Genomic DNA, 18053 nt, shown 5'->3' on the forward strand with positions numbered 1-18053 from the left:
CTGGTGCTTTTAATTTGTAGGAGGTGTGTGTGTGTGTGTGTGTGTGTGTGTGTGTGTGTGTGTGTGTGTGTTTCACATCAGCTGATGGAGGTCATGTGACATGAGACAAAAGTCAGAAACCCTCAGTTACGTGCGGCGTAAACGTTTCTGAGGCAAAACCTGAAGTCACTGTTCGAGGGATTCTCACTCAGGTTTGTAGCTCCTGTCAGTCTGAGTGGATCCGACAAAGGTCAGAGTTCAAAGGTCGAATCAGAAGCTTAAACAGTGACAGCTTCACTGAACGCTGCCATTAAATCCTCCCTGTGTGTGTGTGTGTGTGTGTGTGTGTGATCGGACTGTGACCGCAGCACCCTGCAGGAAAATCCCGGTGCTGCTGAAGGCCAAAAATGGCGCTTCCTGCTGCTGCAGCGGACATCCTGACGCCCATATAAGGAACTTCCTGCTGTTTGTGATGTAACAGCAAGGACTGGGATAGCAGGTCAGACTGGTGTGTGTGTGTGTGTGTGTGTGTGTGTGTGTGTGTGTGTGTGTGAGAGAAAGTATCTGCACTGCAGACACATGAAGTTCAGAGTCCTGCTTTCACTTTCATCTGCAGGAGTAAAAGTAAATCATGCTGTTTGGATGTTTATGTGTATGTCCTTAGTGCTAATTATTTAGCTGTTAGCTGTAAAGTAAGCTAGTACGTAACAAACTGATACAGGATAAGGCAGGGGAAAGTTAGAAATGTATAATGGTGGCAACATAACATATATTATAGCACAAATACTGACATATTTCTGTAATTAAAAGAGAACTGTAATATCAGCTTACAGTGAAACATGGATGCAAATATCCCAAGTGATGGGACGAATCCCGTGGTCCCTCTAACAGAGAGATAAGGAACCAGTGCTCACTGCTCCACCCGTGAAGATGGAGAGCAGAGAAAGAGGTCTAACACGGTGACACAGAAAATATGTTTCCCAAAGAACACACTCGGCCAGAAACGAGGCAAGTCCACAAACCAAACACAACCCGAGCTTTCTACATCATGAAGGAAAAATCGACACTGAATTCAATTCGATTTTATTTTATTTACACAGCGCCAAAGCACAACAACAGTCGCCACAAGGCGCTTTATATTGTACAGTAGCTCCTACAATAATACATACAGAGAAAAGCCCAACAATCATATGACCCCCTATGAACACGCACTTTGGTGACAGTGGGAAGGAAAAACTCCCTTTTAACAGGAAGAAACCTGGAGGGGCGGGGCTATCTGCTGCGACCAGTTGGGATGAGAGAAGGAAGACAGGATACAGACGTGCTGTGGAAGAGAGACAGAGATTAATAACAGATATGATTCAGTGCAGAGAGGTCTGTTAACACATAGTGAGTAAAGAAAAACTCAATGCATCATGGGAATCCCCGGCAGCCTACGTCTATTGCAGCATAACTAAGGGAGGATTCAGGGTCACCTGGTCCAGCCCTAACTATATGCTTTAGCAAAAAGGAAAGTTTGAAGCCTAATCTTGAAAGTAGAGATAGTGTCTGTCTCCTGAATCCAAACTGGAAGCTGGTTCCACAGAAGAGGGGCCTGAAAACTGAAGGCTCTGCCTCCCATTCTACTTTTAAATACTCTAGGAACAACAAGTAGGCCTGCAGAGCGAGAGCGAAGTGCTCTAATAGGGTGATATGGTACTACAAGGTCATTAAGATAAGATGGGGCCTGATTATTTAAGACCTTGTATGTGAGGAGCAGGATTTTGAATTCTGGATTTAACAGGAAGCCAAAACAGGAGAAATCTGCTCTCTCTTTCTAGTCCCTGTCAGGACTCTTGCTGCAGCATTTTGGATCAGCTGAAGGCTTTTCAGGGAGTTTTTAGGACTTCCTGATAATAATGAATTACAGTACACAGAATCCTCCATGCAGTCCTTGTGAGCAAACCTGTGGGCTTATGAGGCCTGCGCTCCTGCAGTGCCACACATCTGTCACGACAGTGATTCTGATGGGCACAAACAGTTGATGAAGATGTTTAATGTTGGTGCAGGGATTCCAGCCTCTGGTTTCGCTGTGATCTTTGTGTGTGAGTCAGTCCCTGTGCACACGCAGAGCAGCTGTACTACAATCATATTTCGTAAAGCAGCTCCAAGCTGCAGACAGACTTGTGCCCGGGCTCCTCTATGCACACCGTGAGCAGCCTTGCAGAGGTTTCCGTAGTGTAGTGGTTATCACGTTCGCCTCACACGCGAAAGGTCCCCGGTTCGAAACCGGGCGGAAACAGGCGTTTGCTTTTATTCATACACACGTTTCGCATCATTAACTGGTCCGCGTGGACCACTACCTCGTGAGTAGTTGTTTAACGTGTACTGACTCACGTAAACGGAAGTGAAAGCAGCAGTAAGAAACACCAGTGGCGATACGTTCCCTGGAACATGTGACACGTCTGTCCCACTGAAACGTTTTGGGTTGATTGCGCGTGCACACTTTGATTGCGCGTGCCTCGTTCAAACTACGCACACGGCTAACGGCTCTGCTGTTAGCTAGCATTTCTTCTTCTTCAAGATAGGAAAAGAAAAAAAAAGTCATTAGTGTTTCCGCCCGGTTTCGAACCGGGGACCTTTCGCGTGTTAGGCGAACGTGATAACCACTACACTACGGAAACCTGCTCACAGCGATGTGTAAACACAGTTATGTTAATGCAACCCTCATCAGGTCACAGATAACGGGCCACGGCCCAGCCTATCGGTGTCTGTGTGCGACGAGGAAGCTGCACAGTTTCCGTAGTGTAGTGGTTATCACGTTCGCCTCACACGCGAAAGGTCCCCGGTTCGAAACCGGGCGGAAACAGCGGTTTTGTTTCGCCGTGCTGTTATAATCGATAGTGGCATCATTTCCACAGTCCAATAATCTTCTGCCTTTCCTTCTCCAGGCGTAAATGTCCGCCTGAGTGTGAATATGAAACATTTTAAACACACACAGGGTGTATGACGTGCTCTGAGTGCTGCAGTAGAGTACAGAGACCAGTCCATTCACCAGTCATCGTCTCCAGAAGACACAGGAAAGACGATCCTTTAATCCCCAAAGTCCAGGACGTACTCTCCCTGCACCTCCTCCTGCAGCCTGAGGCTCCGCTCCCTCACAGGTGCACACGTGTCTTTAATCGATCGAGCTTCAACAGGAGGGATCGGAGCGCTCCCTGGGTATGACTGTCAACTATGAAAACTCCTTCATCAAATGGATCTGCCAAAATCGTAAACACTATTCATCTGGTCAGGACACCATTTGTAAGTCTGAATCTCCCATTTAGCAAAACTCTAAACACACAACACATTTAGCAGTGCGATGCACACAGGCTACAGAAGTGAAACACAACTAACACACTGTTTGCATCATACTACCACTCAACATTGAAAACACATGCGCACTGATGATGGATTGAATCCGAGCTCCCAGACCTTCACAAACCTTTCTCTCACAGTCAGCTGACAGTTTTTGGACACTGCTTTAGCCACATGCCAGGGATCAAACTGGTGAAGCTGTTCAGGATTGCTGACCATCGTTTCTTTTACAGTTTGAGGATGTCTGTCAGTGGAAATGGTTGAGACACTTTATTTCCCTCTCTGGTTTTTAGAGCTTCTTTAAATCCTTTGATTTCAATGGCATTAGAATTTGAAACTTGGGTGACAGGTAGGGTGTAGGTGTTTGTAGAGGCTGAGTGTCCAGGAGAATCACACCTGCCATCTCCACAGACAACAACTTCTTCCTGTGATTTCATGGCTTTTAACTCACTACTTTTGCTCTTTTATCCACATTTTCTCAATAACAGGAAACACAAATCTCTTTCTCAATGACGTGTATGTGTCTTCACTTAGGTTCAAGTTACTACAAAATTTAGCAAAATGAATGCCACTGAAAAAACTGATGCTGTTAGAAGCAGGTTTCCTTGTCCTTTGGTGCCACTCAAAGTAGGCTGAGACTGCCATCCGTACTGAGCTCCAGAGTCAACTGTGATCCTTCATTTTGAAGCTCTTTGATTTCTTCTTGTACAATCGGGGAGCCACACTTCATACACCGCTTGTGTAATTGTTTTAACTGTGGCTCATAAACTAGAAGAAGTCTTGTGTTTGTATGTGCGGTATTTGAAGTCTGAGACTCGAGAGCTGGAGGCTACAGTTGTAGCCACAGCTGCCCTGGGGCAGACTGACAGAGGCGAGGCTGCCATATCGCACCATCGGCCCCTCTGGTTCATTAGATTCATCAAATGACAAGAACAAATCCTGGGAGTTACCATCATCCACGTCTACTTGTTTGTCCAGTTCAGTCTCCTGTCTGCTTGTGTAGGTGTGGTCCGCTGAGACTGGAACGTGCACATCAGACTGCTGCTGTGCCGCTACGTCTGACTTACTTATCTCAGTCTGGGTTGATGCATCTGTTTTACTTGAAGAACACTGAACACTTACTGTAGTAGCTTCAACTGCTTCATTGCTTGTCTCCTCCATAACTGACGTGGTGTCTGATTGGTCGTCATCATCCACGAACATGTTAGCTACTGTAGAAGCGGGTTGTTGTTGTTAGTTGCAATTTACAATGTAATTTTAAATAATCAATGGATATTACCCAGCTGCAGAAATGCTTAAAAAGAGGTTTGGGTTTGAGGTGGAGCCGTGTGTGTGTGTGTGTGTGCGTGTGTGTGTGTGCGTGTGTGTATTATCAACATGAAAACAACACACACACGTTTAATGTTGCCAACATAACTCTGTCAGAAACCCACTCAGCTGATTTACACACACGGAGTAATGAAAGCTGCCGTTCATTCATGATGAACACAGCAACAAACTGTTTAACTAAACATGAATCCAGCTGTCATAAACCTTCAAAACACAGCTGCACATTTATGCTGCAGGTTTACTCTTATTTCAGGTAACCTTACTTACCTGTGGTTAATGAGCACTCAGGGCTGAGGTCTGACTTCTTCTCTGGAGGTGGAAAGTTTTAAAAATGACGAAACAGCGCCGGGAGACCACAGTGGCCAATAATATATTACATCCGTAGTGGTTTAGCACTACCATAGAGAATGAATGGGAGACGGTTTAGGGCCGTTTAGCTAAACAATCCCACGGGGAGTCATGGGTGTAATACCGTCTTTGGCCACAAGGTGGAGAAATATGCATGTGCGTCAATGGTGTAGAGCGCCACCAGCCCAAAGGGCTGTGATCATGGACAAACAAAGGTACTGCACAAGGGTTTAGTGCAGTGATTCCCCGACGGGGAGGCCGTAACTTTTTCGCTTTAACCCACGTTTTTGTTAGAGGTTGGGACACCCAGATTATTGTTTTTATAAAAAAAAGAATAGCTAAGAATTGAGACAGAACTTTAATTTGGCTCTCAGGCTTCCACACATACAGCTTTATTATTGAGATCACAGATGGAGGCCACTGAGATTTAACCACAACATCTCACATTCATCAGCCTCTTTATTTTTTCTGTCACAAATGTAAAGAGAAAGTAGAATAGACATGAACAACGAGCAGAGATAACCCAGGAACCAAAAATCATTAAACACGCTCTCAGTGCTGAGCTCATCACAGTGTTTCTAATAACAGTGTAAACAGAAACATCACCAGCGTCCTCCCTGCACGAATGCCGCTCTGGTTCCTCTGTTAGTCCAGAGTGTAGATGTTCTCCTGCACCGGCCTCCTCATGCGGATCTCGTAGATGATGTGAGGAGGTTCTTCAGAGGAGAAGCTGCAGAGTTACAAACAGCCGAGTTACTGCCAGAGCGAGCCTCAGCACTGCAGCAATAACTCTGATTCATGTTGTGGAGGTGGTCTGTGCTTCTTTCTGCGTGCTTTGTTTCAGGTGTGAGAGTAAGCTGGCTGGCTGTGATTGGCTGTCGCTGTGTGACATCAGCGTGTTAGCGTGCTGTTTGCTTCCTGTGCTCAACTCACCAGGCGGGCTTTAAGGCTCGTCTGTAGATTCCACCTGCAGCAGAAAACAAAAAATGAACCTCATGTTTGTGTCTGTGTGCAAACGTGCTGCAGAGACATGGAGGACGTACGTCTGAAGGCCAGGAAGAGGAACACTGCGGCGAGGACCATCAACACGCTGACGGAGAGAGAGAGGACGGGAACGTTGATCTGAAGGGAGAGGGAGGGCAGAGCGTCCTCCACCTGCAGGTGGAGAGGATTCATCAGACTGCAGCACGGACAGTTTCGCTTGGAGCTGGCTAACAAAGGTCCGAGGCTGAAACGGTTAATTTAGGACATGAACTCTTAAAGTGGGCTGTAGCTCAGGCAGCAGAGCAGGCAGCCACTAACCAGAAGGTCGGTGAGGTTTCATCCATTCATGCTGCTGAGCTGGGATCTGCTGATGACCCAGTTTGTTCCCAGCGGTAACTGTGGGACGGACGTCCTCACCCTGACTCAACACCGTGGTGTACGCACGAGCTCCTGGTGTTTGTTTGCTCCAACGTGCTCCGCTTTGGTCTCACCTGTTTGCCCTGTTTCCAGCCTCCATGCTAAGCTAAGCTATGAGCTAGTGGCTGTACAATCCCGAACACGTCGTGGCCTAAGATGGCAGGTAATGGCGAGGGTGGTGCTTACTCACAGTGAGGGTGTCAGCGTGCAGCAGGGTGGAGTTTCTCCTCAGAAGGTCCAGCTGAGACGACAGCAGAGTTTTCCAGTTGGCTAAACGAGACAGAGACCAGAGACCTGGAGTGGACGTCTATCACAGAGAAGAGTTAACAGAGACAGTTCACCTCACCTGTCGTCACACCTGTGGAGGTCGGTGACTCCGTCACTCGTTCAGTCGTGAGCTCCGTCGTTGTGCTCGCTGTTGTTGTTGGAGGAGGAGAGCTGGGGACGAGCGCCGAGACCGGAGCTGAGAGGGACAAACATTGAATCACCAAACTCTGGAGAACCTCAGAAATAAAACCAGTCGCTCACCTTTGACCACTCTCAGGTTCATGATCATCTTCTGGTCGTTGAAGAGCCCGTTGATGTCCACCCTGCAGCAGTACGGCCCGCTGTCTGTCCGCCTCACGTTCAGGATGTCCAGGTCCATCTGCCCGTCCATGATGTCCCCCGTCAGCTGGTAGCGGTCCTCCACCTGCAGCCAGGACCAGGGTTATACAACCAGGGGGAGGAGCATGAATTCAACAGAAGAATAAACAGGGAGGAGCTTACAGGAGTGCCAGGTAACCCCAGATAATCAAGTTCTCAACGTTATGCCTGACCTCTGTGACTCTGAGATGTAATCTGACCTCTGTGATGTAATCACACCTGTGTGACGGCGCCGTTCTCGTCGGTCTGCACCAGGATGTTGCTGCACCAGAAGGTCCCGCAGCCGCGACCCCAGCAGACCCGGCTGAGCCCGAAACGCTGCACGGAGTACTGACAGGACAGAGAGGCCACGCCCCCTTCCATTACTTTAAAAGAGGAAACGGACGAAAACCGTCCACCTGCAGCACAAACACACAAACATGACGTTTGCACATGTAAACACACGAGATGCTGTGATGTGACATAAGACCAACAAGAGCGAAGGATCGAATAAAAAAAGCGGGATTCAGGAAATACGCAGTACTGACTTCCTGTAGCTGACCGGCGCTCTGTGCTGGGTAAACTTTAAATCCTTCATAGAAGAGAAACAGTCGACCAGCAGGAGACGACCACGAGAACAGACGAGCTCACACAGACAAAGAGACAGGAAGCCACGAGGCGTCATTCACGCCATACAAACAGACCTGAGCGCCGCTGTCACACCCACGAGTCAGGACCTGTGCTGTGATGTCACGCTGATGTCAGAGTGTGTGCTTCTCACCTGACAGGAGGAAGAGGAGGGCGATGAAGGATCTGGGCGTTGGAGGAGAGTCAGCAGCCATCCTGCGAGTGTGTGAGCGTGTGTGAGGGACGACTGTCCGGCCACACTGTACAGTGTGTCTCTGTGATGGAGGTTGGGGGGAGGTCACGGGGGCGGAGCTACACACAGCCTGTTTGTGTGTCTGCGAGTGTGAACGGCTGCAGTGTTTATGTGTGTATCATCAGTGCTGCAGAGTAACCAGTCTGGGAAATGTACTACAGTACTGAGTTCACAGTACAGCTGTAGTAAAGGTTGGTCACCATAAGCCGTCTGTCTTTATTTCGTTTCCATGTTCTGTTTAGTGTTTTAAGCTGTTTAGTTTCACACGGTGAGCTTTTATTTGTCCTCGCCACGTTCATGTGACCATAACAGTGATGTCAGAGCTGATGGAGGAGAAATGATGGTGGCAGCGTCATGACTGACGAAGAACAGACGAAGCTGAAAACTGACTTTAACTGAAGAAAACACAGAGGACAAAAAGACTTTGTCTCTGTGACACACACACACACACACAGACACACACACACACACACACACACACACACACACACAGACACACACACACACAGACACACACACACAGACACACACACACAGACACACAGACACGCACACACACACAGACACACACACACAGACACACAGACACACACACACAGACACGCACACACACACACACACACAGACACACACACACACACAGACACGCACACACACACAGACACACACACACACACACACACACACACAGACACACACACACACACACAGACACGCACACACACACAGACACACACACACACACACACACACACACACTCTCTGCTGGCTGGTGGAGACGTCGCCGTCACACAGAGGCTTCTTTATTCGATCCAAATGTTTCTGTTTTCTTCTTTTTCTTCACAAACTGAAAATCTGAGACTTTTAGTTTCAAATAAGCCAAAAATCTAAGAACTTGAAATGTGAGAAGAAGAAGAAAAGCCCAAACACGCAGAGAGGTGAAGGTTTTATACCGATGTGCAGTAATACAAAGAGCTGGGAGTGTGAGTCATTAATAATGTGGATGCAAGAGGCAGACATTTCTCACATGAACACGGCACAGGCTGCATCAAGACACAGCCATGTTTATACTCATATTCCTTTGTCTCCCACTGTGCACTGGTTACCACAGCAAACCCATTAAATAAATGAGTAATAAACTACTAGCCTCTCCTGTGCAGTGCAGCACAGCGATGCTTGTTTCTCTGAATATATACAAAAGTCTTATTTGCCTTTTAGCTGCAGTGCAGCTTCATTTGTGTGCCGACAGAAGAGTCGCTCTGTCCCAGCAGTCACGTCCACGTGGTGTTACCTGGGCACGGACGTTTGGTAGACTTGGCCAGGTTGTGTGTGTGTGTGTGTGTGTTGTGCTTCAGTACACTGCACTAAAGCACATGTGAGGGCAGTCAGTGGAGGCTGTGTCCATGCAGAGTGGACTCCACTTCAGCTGAATTCAGCCAACAGAGCTTATCTATGTAGGTACAGGTGTGTTTAATGGGCGGGGCCTAGAAGCAGAGTCTGACATCATCAGCTGCAGTTAAAAACAAACATGGCGAGCATATATAAGTTGATTAGTACATTTACACACACTTGTTTACCTCCATGTTTTAGTTACTTTAGTTTTTAAGCCCCCAGTACAGTTTGTGTGTATTTGCAGTGAAGGATTCCACTGAAGAGCTGACTGGAGGATGGAGACGGTCGCCATGTGTACGAAGAGAGGTGTCGTCTGTCTCCTCTTACAGGAAGATGTCCATTGCAGAAGATGTAAGATGATCCAAGGACTGGACCCAGCCCAAATCAGGAGGCAGAGTCATAATACAAGTGTTTGCTGCTTGGCTGTGCTGTCCTTTTGTCTGTTCGGCTCAGAGGAAGGGGACACGGCGTTTACATGTGCAGTGCTCCATACATCCTTTGAGAGAAATCATTTAGAGCATTTATCTTTGTTGTCCAAAGCTCAGGCAGCAGCTCAAACACTGCTGATAACACCTCCACCTCTGCAGCAGCAGACTGAACCAGGACTCAAACCTGCTCCATCATCTCATCTTTGTAGACCTGCATTTACAAGCACCAACAAGTCAACGGTAAACATTATACTGGATAATCTGCTGGTTTAAAAGGCTTCGTCCTTTTGTAAAAAAAACAGCTCATATCAGCAGAACTGTAGGACTAAAAAATGTAAGAGAAGAGCTTCAGATCCTGAGTGTGTGAGGACAGAAGGATCAGCTTTATTTCAGATTTGAGATCAACTTTATATTTCAGTTTGTGATTACAGGAGCTGCGCTCAGATTCAGACCTCAGCACCACCCAGTGACAGCAGACAGATCATCCAACATGTTCACATTTTAACTGTAAAATTAAGTGAGGAAAACAGTACAAAGGTTAAAGTACCACATGTGCTGTAGTGAAGGCTGCAGCTGTTTTATTGATAAAGTTAAAGACAAAAAAGGATTATTGTACTCGGCCCTGAACATCTTAGAAATATGGTATCTAACCAGATCCTTACTCTGGATGGCATTACCTTGGCCTCCAGTAACGCTGTGAGGAACCTTGGAGTCATGTTTGACCAGGACATGTCCTTCAACGCACATATTAAACAAATATGTAAGACTGCTTTCTTCCATTTGTGCAACATCTCTAAAGTTAGAAATATCCTGTCTCAGAGTGACGCTGAAAAACTAGTTCATGCATTTATTACTTCCAGGCTGGACGACTGTAATTCATTATTATCAGGAAGTCCTAAAAACTCCCTGAAAAGCCTTCAGCTAATCCAAAATGCTGCAGCAAGAGTCCTGACAGGGACTAGAAAGAGAGAGCAGATTTCTCCTGTTTTGGCTTCCTGTTAAATCCAGGATTCAAAATCCTGCTCCTCACATACGAGGTCTTAACCCTCCTGCCTTCTTGGGACCTTTTTGTGCCACTGCTATGTGTTAAATGGCTGCCATTTCCACTGTGTTCAGTGGAATATAACCAAACTTGCCACAGGATAGTTTTTACCTGTCAATGTTAATATTCCAGTGTGAATTCCTTAAATCAGCCTAAAATGGCTGAGCAGCAGAAATCCCCACACCCATCACCCTGGGGACCATTTTCTGCCCATTGACTTCCATTATAAATGCTATTTTTCAACCCCAAATTATCATCATATGATTTTATTTTTTCTTCTTTTCTTGGATGTCAATGAAGACTCAGGGCCTTGAAGTTTTAATTTTTAAATTGCAAAAAAAATGCAAAAAAAATAATGGCAGGTCAAAATGTATGTTGGTGCCAATCTTTGGTCCATCTAAAGGCCTACTTATAATGACAATCACATATTACTTCAACTGGTTTTTTGTGGAAATATTTAGTTTCGTTTTTTGGTTTTTGGGGCTTATAACACAGGGCGCTCATGTAATAACACTGGGATTTGAAGGGTTAAAACAACGAAAATATAATTAAAACTTTACATGAATATTTCAGGGAGAAGTAGTTTTACAAGGTTGGCTAATTTAAAGTGGAATAAAATATGGATATATGGTCTTTTTATGGCGTGGCTGAGAATGGTCCCTAGGGTGATGGGTGTGAGTTTTTTAAAGGATGGCAGGAGGGTTAAATAATCAGGCCCCATCTTATCTTAATGACCTTGTAGTACCATATCACCCTATTAGAGCACTTGGCTCTCGCTCTGCAGGCCTACTTGTTGTTCCTAGAGTATTTGTTACAGGAAAAATGATTCTATGTTTCTTTACCTTCTTTTAAATGTACAAAGATGCCTTTTGTCTGCCCTCTGCCTATGGTTAGATTAGTTTAGAATTATCTTTTTAGACTTTCCCAGCAAACACATCTTGTTTCTGGGACATATTGTTTTAGATTGTTTTATCTTCCCTAGCTCTCTGCTGACGAGACTAGCACCATATATGGAGTTGTTTTATTTTATCTGTTTATTATTTGTTATCCTGTTCTCACTGTCTCTGTGCTCTGTGCCTATAAAAATTACCAAGCCACTGTGCATGGTGTGAGTTGTTCTTAGCAGCTCACCCGTGTACACGTTTGATAAAGAAAGTAACTTTGTCTCATTGTGTCTTTATTTCTCCTGGGTCTTTTACAGAGTTTTCCCCCGACATTTCTTGGTCCTTCGACAGCCGGAGCGCCTCCATCGTGTCCCATCTCCGTGACCAGTCCACGTTGTTCGTCTGTCGACAGCCCACACACCAGGTGTGTGATAAAAGACCAAGAGCGTTAAATTCGGGTCTTGGCCAACGTCTTAGAAAGCGACCCACGGTGGTGGGACCCGATCGAGGTGGACCAGACCCGGCGACACTGACCAGGTAGATACAGACACACTGACACAATCTTGCGTAAAAGCGCATTTTGAATTCAGGGAATTTAAAATAGCGGAAGTAGCTCGTCGACTGGTAGCTTTGGAGCTCTGGGTAGCTCCCCCAGCTGGGTCTAGACTGGGTCTAGGGAGTAAGTAGCTCTGGGAGCTCCCCTTATCATAAGGGTTCCGGTCGCGCGCGCGTCGAAGCTGTGAATGTGAATGTGTGTATTGTTTTAATTAACGGAGCAAGCTGAATTTTCACGGTCCAATAAGAGACTGAGCTGCTCCTACTGTGTTTTTCTTTTACTGCTATTCACTGACGTGCTGGTGAGTTGAGAGAACGGTCGAGTTCCGTCTCGTAAAGTTCACACCGCTTTTGGAAATAGTCCGAAAGTAGAAGGGCGTGTGAGCAACCACTCTCGTCTCTAATACCAGCGAAGGTGATAGCAGCTGTATTGTGTATATATTACTTAAACAAAAATAATTAAATACATAAATAAGATGGGTAATCAAGCAAGTGAAATTAAAACTCACTCCTGCTGACGAGCAGTGGTGAGAAAAGAAAAGTCCAGACGCCGGACAAAAACAGTGTCTGTAAACTGAGAGATTTAAGAAAACAAAATATAAACAGTCAGAAGAACAGAACTCAACTGCCAGTTTAGTAAAACCAGAAGACGAGACACTGTGCAGTTCCCACAATCCTTTTAGAAAGCCATCACTCATTCCTGCAGCCGCATCTGCAGCACCACCCATATCAGGAAGAACATAATAATCCTTTAAGTGAAAATAGAGATCAAAGTAGTTTGAAGTAGTTTAAAAGGGTTGAAAACAGACCCCACTGAGTAGATATAAATATAAAAAGTACGAAATAAAGATAAACAAAGGGAAAATTACAGTAGAAATGATCTTTAGAGTACTTGAAATTAATAATAGCAAGGATAACAACCTGTAAAGTGATATTAACAATGAAACACAGTTGGCATGATGACCATGCCCAGCATGTATAAAATGTATATAAAGCAAATAATTCACACGAAAATATTTTAATAAAATAAATAAGGTATATTAAGGCTGTGTCATTGTTCAGCCAAGGACAGTGTGTGAAAAGGTAACTGTCTCCACCCTGGGAAAAGGATGATTCTGCAGGTCATCTGAAGCCCTTGATGGATACAAAATAAAATATAAATAATATATTATAATAGAACTGCCTGGTCCGCCATGCAACAGAGAGAACAAATGTGACCGCAGATTGGATGAATTCAAAATTATCTGTTTGCTGAATAAGATGATCCTAACTAACAAATTGGCTCAGTAGTAGTATAGTGGTACACACTGATAAAATATTATGCTATTGCTGTTATATAAGACAAAGAGGATAATATTAACAATGACATAATATTAATATGAAGAGGCACCTTAGTCGGTTATGATGTGAGGTGGATAATTGTTAAGCAGTAGTCTGCATCAAGCTTAAGGTTTGCTGAAACTCAGTGTAATGACATGTGAGATGAAGACAATACAGAGAATAACTAAACTAATGAAGTGCATAGAGGCACTTGACCAGCTTGAAACCTATCATCCTAGAATGACACATTGCTGAGATATAGAGCACACCTATAATAACAACCAATAAGCAAAACCCTGTAGACAACAGCTACAACTACAGGATTGAGAAGCTGAATTAAATATGTAGACACTGCTAAGCTGATGAGCATGTTCCACATTTTCTTTTCTTTTTATTTGTTTCTTTTAGAGCAGAAGCTGCTGTAACACACCCAAAGAAAGACTGTAGGTCTGACCAACCGTCTCAGTCGTGGGCAAAAAGATGTCAGTCAATAAAATTCTAAAAGATAATTTATTGACGAAAAATATATCAAGAGATAAAAGATAAAACAGTCCAGTGTCCCACTTAAGAATTGTATAAAAACACACAGTCCCAAGGCCAGAGCCAGCTATGCCACACGGCCAAGTTGCACTCCACATGTTGCCTTTAACAGGGTTAGAAGTTGTCCTTGGAGACCCACCACCCTGCAAGCATATAGTCAGTGGTCACTCAAGCCTCTGCAATCCTGCTGCCTTTAGGCTGTGGCATATAATAGGCCCTGGCCTGCACAGAGAGACAAAACGACGCACTTAATATAAAATTCATAGGGCAAAACCCGTCCATCCCAAACATATCTGATTTCATCACATTACATACCTGCACAGAGAGACAAAACAAAACAGCAGTGTTTGTAGTATGGGCTATAAGAAGACCAGTGTATCAGTGCAATCAAGTACACCTGCCTCTAATTAGTCCAACCCCATTCCAGCCATTGGCTCACCAAAAATGTGACACACACAAAACCACTCCCAACCCAGGGCAACTTCACACAATAATATGGAGCTGAATTAACACAGGCACATTAGTCTACCATGTTACAAGCTGCATGCTATTAAAAGCCAACATATGCAGACTTCTGCCTTGTTCGGGTGGCAGCATTTTTCTTTTTTCTTTTGTGTCCTGACAAGTTTATGTTTTTTGTTTTTGTTTGATTATTTTGTTGGTTTTGGAAACGAATTTAAACGAACTTGTGACCATACTTGAGAGTCACAGTGACACATAGTGATTAGGCATATGATTGAAAAATGCCTAGGTTTACAGCTGTGAGCTATGAGCTGTGAGCTATGCAAAGTTAAATATATATATATATATGTATAAATGGGAAACAACCCTAACTTGAAAGTTTGAAATGTGTGAGATCCATGAATTGTTTGAAAAACTAGAAATTATTCAAAACTGCCTTAAGTGAAAATGTAGAGTTGCATCTATTCTCCCAAACCAAGACAAACAAAAAAGGAGAAGCTTTCTGTAACTTCAAAATAAGGCTGACTGTTGACAACAGACTAAAACACTAATCCGCAGGTGGTTATCAGGAACAGAGAGGCGAGCAAAGTCATAAACACCAAGGCTGCAGACAGCCACGCAGAAACAGCAGATAACATAGAGACAACGCCTGCTAGAACCGTGGAGAGGAAGGTCACTTCCCACGAGATTGTAGGAGTAGAGGACAAATTAGTTGTAAAGTCAGCTTCAGGCCACACAACTGTACAACAATTAACTGCCTTTTTAGAACTAGTACACACAGCAAGTGGCCGCAGGTGCTTTATTAAATGCATATATGACCCGTTGTGTCCAGTAAATTTGCTAGGTAGAGACGCTCTGACAAAACTTAAGATAGCAGTCATGCCATTCTTTTCTGGTATTACACCTGAGTGCCAGAAACCGACCGAGTATCACAACATTCTGAGATTTAAACAAACTCCAGGCCCAGATCCACCTTATGATCAGCAAGTGTGGAAGCTAGGAGAACAGCATTTGACCTTACAGCACAGGCCGAAATTGTGTAGGTTACGCAGTAACCACAGATAGTAAAATAATAGAAGCAAAACCACTTTCTTCTTCATGTCCTGCACAGAGCGCTGAGCTGATAGCTGTGATACGCGAAAGCTAAATACACAAAGACAAACTAATAAACATACATACAGACAGCCAGTATGTTTTCTCTGCTGTGCATCATTTTGCAAAAAATTTGGCATAACAGAGGAATGATTACACCAACTGGCAAACCAGCATGCCAACCTCTTACAACGCCTACTGACTCTTTCATTACTACAGGCAATAACTTTGCTGACAGAGCAGCAAAATAGGCGGCACAAAACACAAACATCACATTGATGGCAGTGAACACACATCAGATTCCACTGGATGTGTTGAAAAATGAACAAAAGCAGCAAGCACAGCAGAGCAGGCAAAATGGCTAAAACACGGTGCAGTTCTGACAAACGACTTAATGATGTGTTATGGCAAGCTAGTGTTGCCAAAATTCCTCCACAAAATGGCGGCATTAGTGACTCATGGCTGTACGCATTTGTCAACGGGGGGACTGACCAGTATTGTCAACTCTCATTTCTACACTGTAAATTCTACACTGTAAATTTTGAAACCTCAGCAAAACAATTTGTCAGAACATGCATGACGTGTCAAAAATATAATGCTCAGGGAAACCTGAGACCACACAATCCATATGGACTTTATTGAGCTAAATGAATGCCAAGGGTAAAAATACACCCTAGTGGTTATAGATGTATTCTCAAAGTGGCCAGAAATCTACCCAGTGAAAAAGGCAGATACAATTTCAGTAGCAAAATGTATGTCTAAGTTGTAGGAAAATAAAGAGATGATTGTAAATGACGAAGAATGTAATGATGTCTATCAAGTGTCTTGCAGATCACAGCCCGGTGACTGGGTTCTGATCAAAGTGCTCCAAAGGAAAAACTGGAGCTTGCAAAATAGCGGAACGACCATCTTGCATCCATCAGAGCCAGTAAGTGAAGCCATCTAAACACAGCTGACGGCAGGCTTGCCCGCTTGTTGTGATCTCGCCCGGTGGAGGGGTCAGCTTTCCTGGCCGGGGGGTCTACTCGCGACAGGAGGGTGTGTTCCGTCGTCATGAGGTGGTGGCTCTTAGCAACTGCAGCGGCCCTGACCATGGCCGGGCTCCTCACCTTTGCTTCCGTGAGGGACAACAAGTCACGCTATATGGAGAAAAGGCAGACACTGTATGACAAAGGACAGTACACCGAGTTTCCCCATGGATACGCCACTAACTTTTGGTGGCAGTTTATGAACACTACAGCTCACTTGAATAACAAAACTGACTGCTATGCATGTACCCATATGCCCCTATCCTCGCAGACGTCTGGCCTGTGGCCGTACAGCATACCTGAAGATCGCAGTTGGTGCCTGTTGGGCCTGGCAACACATCCAGGCTACGGTACTCTTTGGTCCAAGGCCAACTACAGCATCCCAGCGAAAGCAACCTGGAGGTCATCATCACTCACGAATGTGCACTGTTCCGGACAGACCTACCTACTGACCTGGCCCCAAGTCTCAGACCCACTGCCTGATGTAATTCTACTGAACAAGCTGAACGCAGCACAACTTCCAGTATGTGTGATGAACAATGGCTCGCGGGCAGTGGGGGAGCTGCCTACTCACCTATGTAAGTACATATACACTTTCTGCCCACCAAGGAACGAGAGGAAGTGTATGGCCTGTTCAATCAACGCCACCTGTGCCAGTAACACGACGCTGATGGCCCTAAACTGTCGCTCCGACTACAGCTACCGAATGCCACTACAAACAAAGACTCAGTACCAGACAGGATGTGCACGGACGGCACCCAGCAGTAGAGGAACCAGAGTTTTGGCTGACTGGTACTTCCTATGTGGCAACAAGGCTTATCTGTCACTCCCTGAAGGTTGGGGAGGTCTGTGCGCCCTAGTGGAATTATCAGATCACGTTTTCTTCATGCAAAGTGTTGCACATCACCCAAGCCGCCGACAGAGACGTGAAGTGGACATCGCCTCCCCCAATTCTTTCGGCATTACTGTGGACACTGGAGTGCCGGGAGAGTTTCGCATCTGAGGAGGAGTGAAATTCTTACAGAGCTTGATCCCCGGCATTGGAGTTGCCGAGGTGCGGGATCATGTGGAAATCAACCGATATGCTCTGCTACGACACATCAACTTGACTAAGACCCTGGGAACGGCCTTAGCAGGAGAACAGCAGGCCATCAGAACGATGGTGCTGCAGAACAGACTGACACTAGACCTGCTAACAGCATCACAAGGAGGAGTTTGCAAGCTGATCGGGGAAACATGTTGCACTTTTATCCCTGAAGGATACGAAACTGGAGGAGACATTTATGAAGCTTTGCAGAATTTGACCGCTCTGCAAAAATATGTCACTGACCACACACCTGGAGCAGCTACAGCACAAGGCTGGCTTGACTGGCTGTTCAGCGGTTCATGGCTGGCTGCTGTAGCAAAGCC

General features: G+C 45.3%; 1 protein-coding gene across 2 annotated transcripts; it reads right to left on the bottom strand.

The window, feature by feature from the left end:
- Positions 1-5334: 5334 nt before the first annotated feature.
- timd4 (T cell immunoglobulin and mucin domain containing 4) lies at positions 5335-8036 on the bottom strand. 2 transcript variants are annotated; one of them, XM_082548253.1, is made up of 8 exons: positions 7802-8036; positions 7261-7439; positions 6925-7087; positions 6755-6859; positions 6587-6666; positions 6039-6150; positions 5929-5962; positions 5335-5725 (listed from the first exon to the last, which is right to left on the bottom strand). In XM_082548253.1, the coding sequence occupies exons 1-8, from the start codon at positions 7860-7862 to the stop codon at positions 5641-5643; spliced, it is 819 nt and encodes a 272-aa protein (XP_082404379.1). In that variant the 5' UTR covers positions 7863-8036; the 3' UTR covers positions 5335-5640. The 2 variants fall into 2 exon arrangements, with proteins under 2 accessions (XP_082404379.1, XP_082404378.1); XM_082548252.1 differs by having other exon boundaries at positions 6743-6859; positions 7802-8033.
- Positions 8037-18053: the final 10017 nt, after the last annotated feature.

The sequence above is a fragment of the Aulonocara stuartgranti genome (assembly GCF_965226115.1).
Source record: "Aulonocara stuartgranti genome assembly, chromosome: 10".
Classification (NCBI taxonomy): domain Eukaryota; kingdom Metazoa; phylum Chordata; class Actinopteri; order Cichliformes; family Cichlidae; genus Aulonocara; species Aulonocara stuartgranti.

Excerpts from the sequence above, each read along its gene's own strand:
- timd4 (XM_082548252.1), bottom strand. The coding sequence starts at position 7,862 with ATGGCTGCTGACTCTCCTCCAACGCCCAGATCCTTCATCGCCCTCCTC. Across the intron at positions 6,667-6,742 it reads CTCCACAGGTGTGACGACAG|CCAACTGGAAAACTCTGCTG; the intron begins GTGAGGTGAACT and ends TGTCTCGTTTAG. Across the intron at positions 6,151-6,586 it reads TGCACGCTGACACCCTCACT|GTGGAGGACGCTCTGCCCTC; the intron begins GTGAGTAAGCAC and ends CTCCACCTGCAG.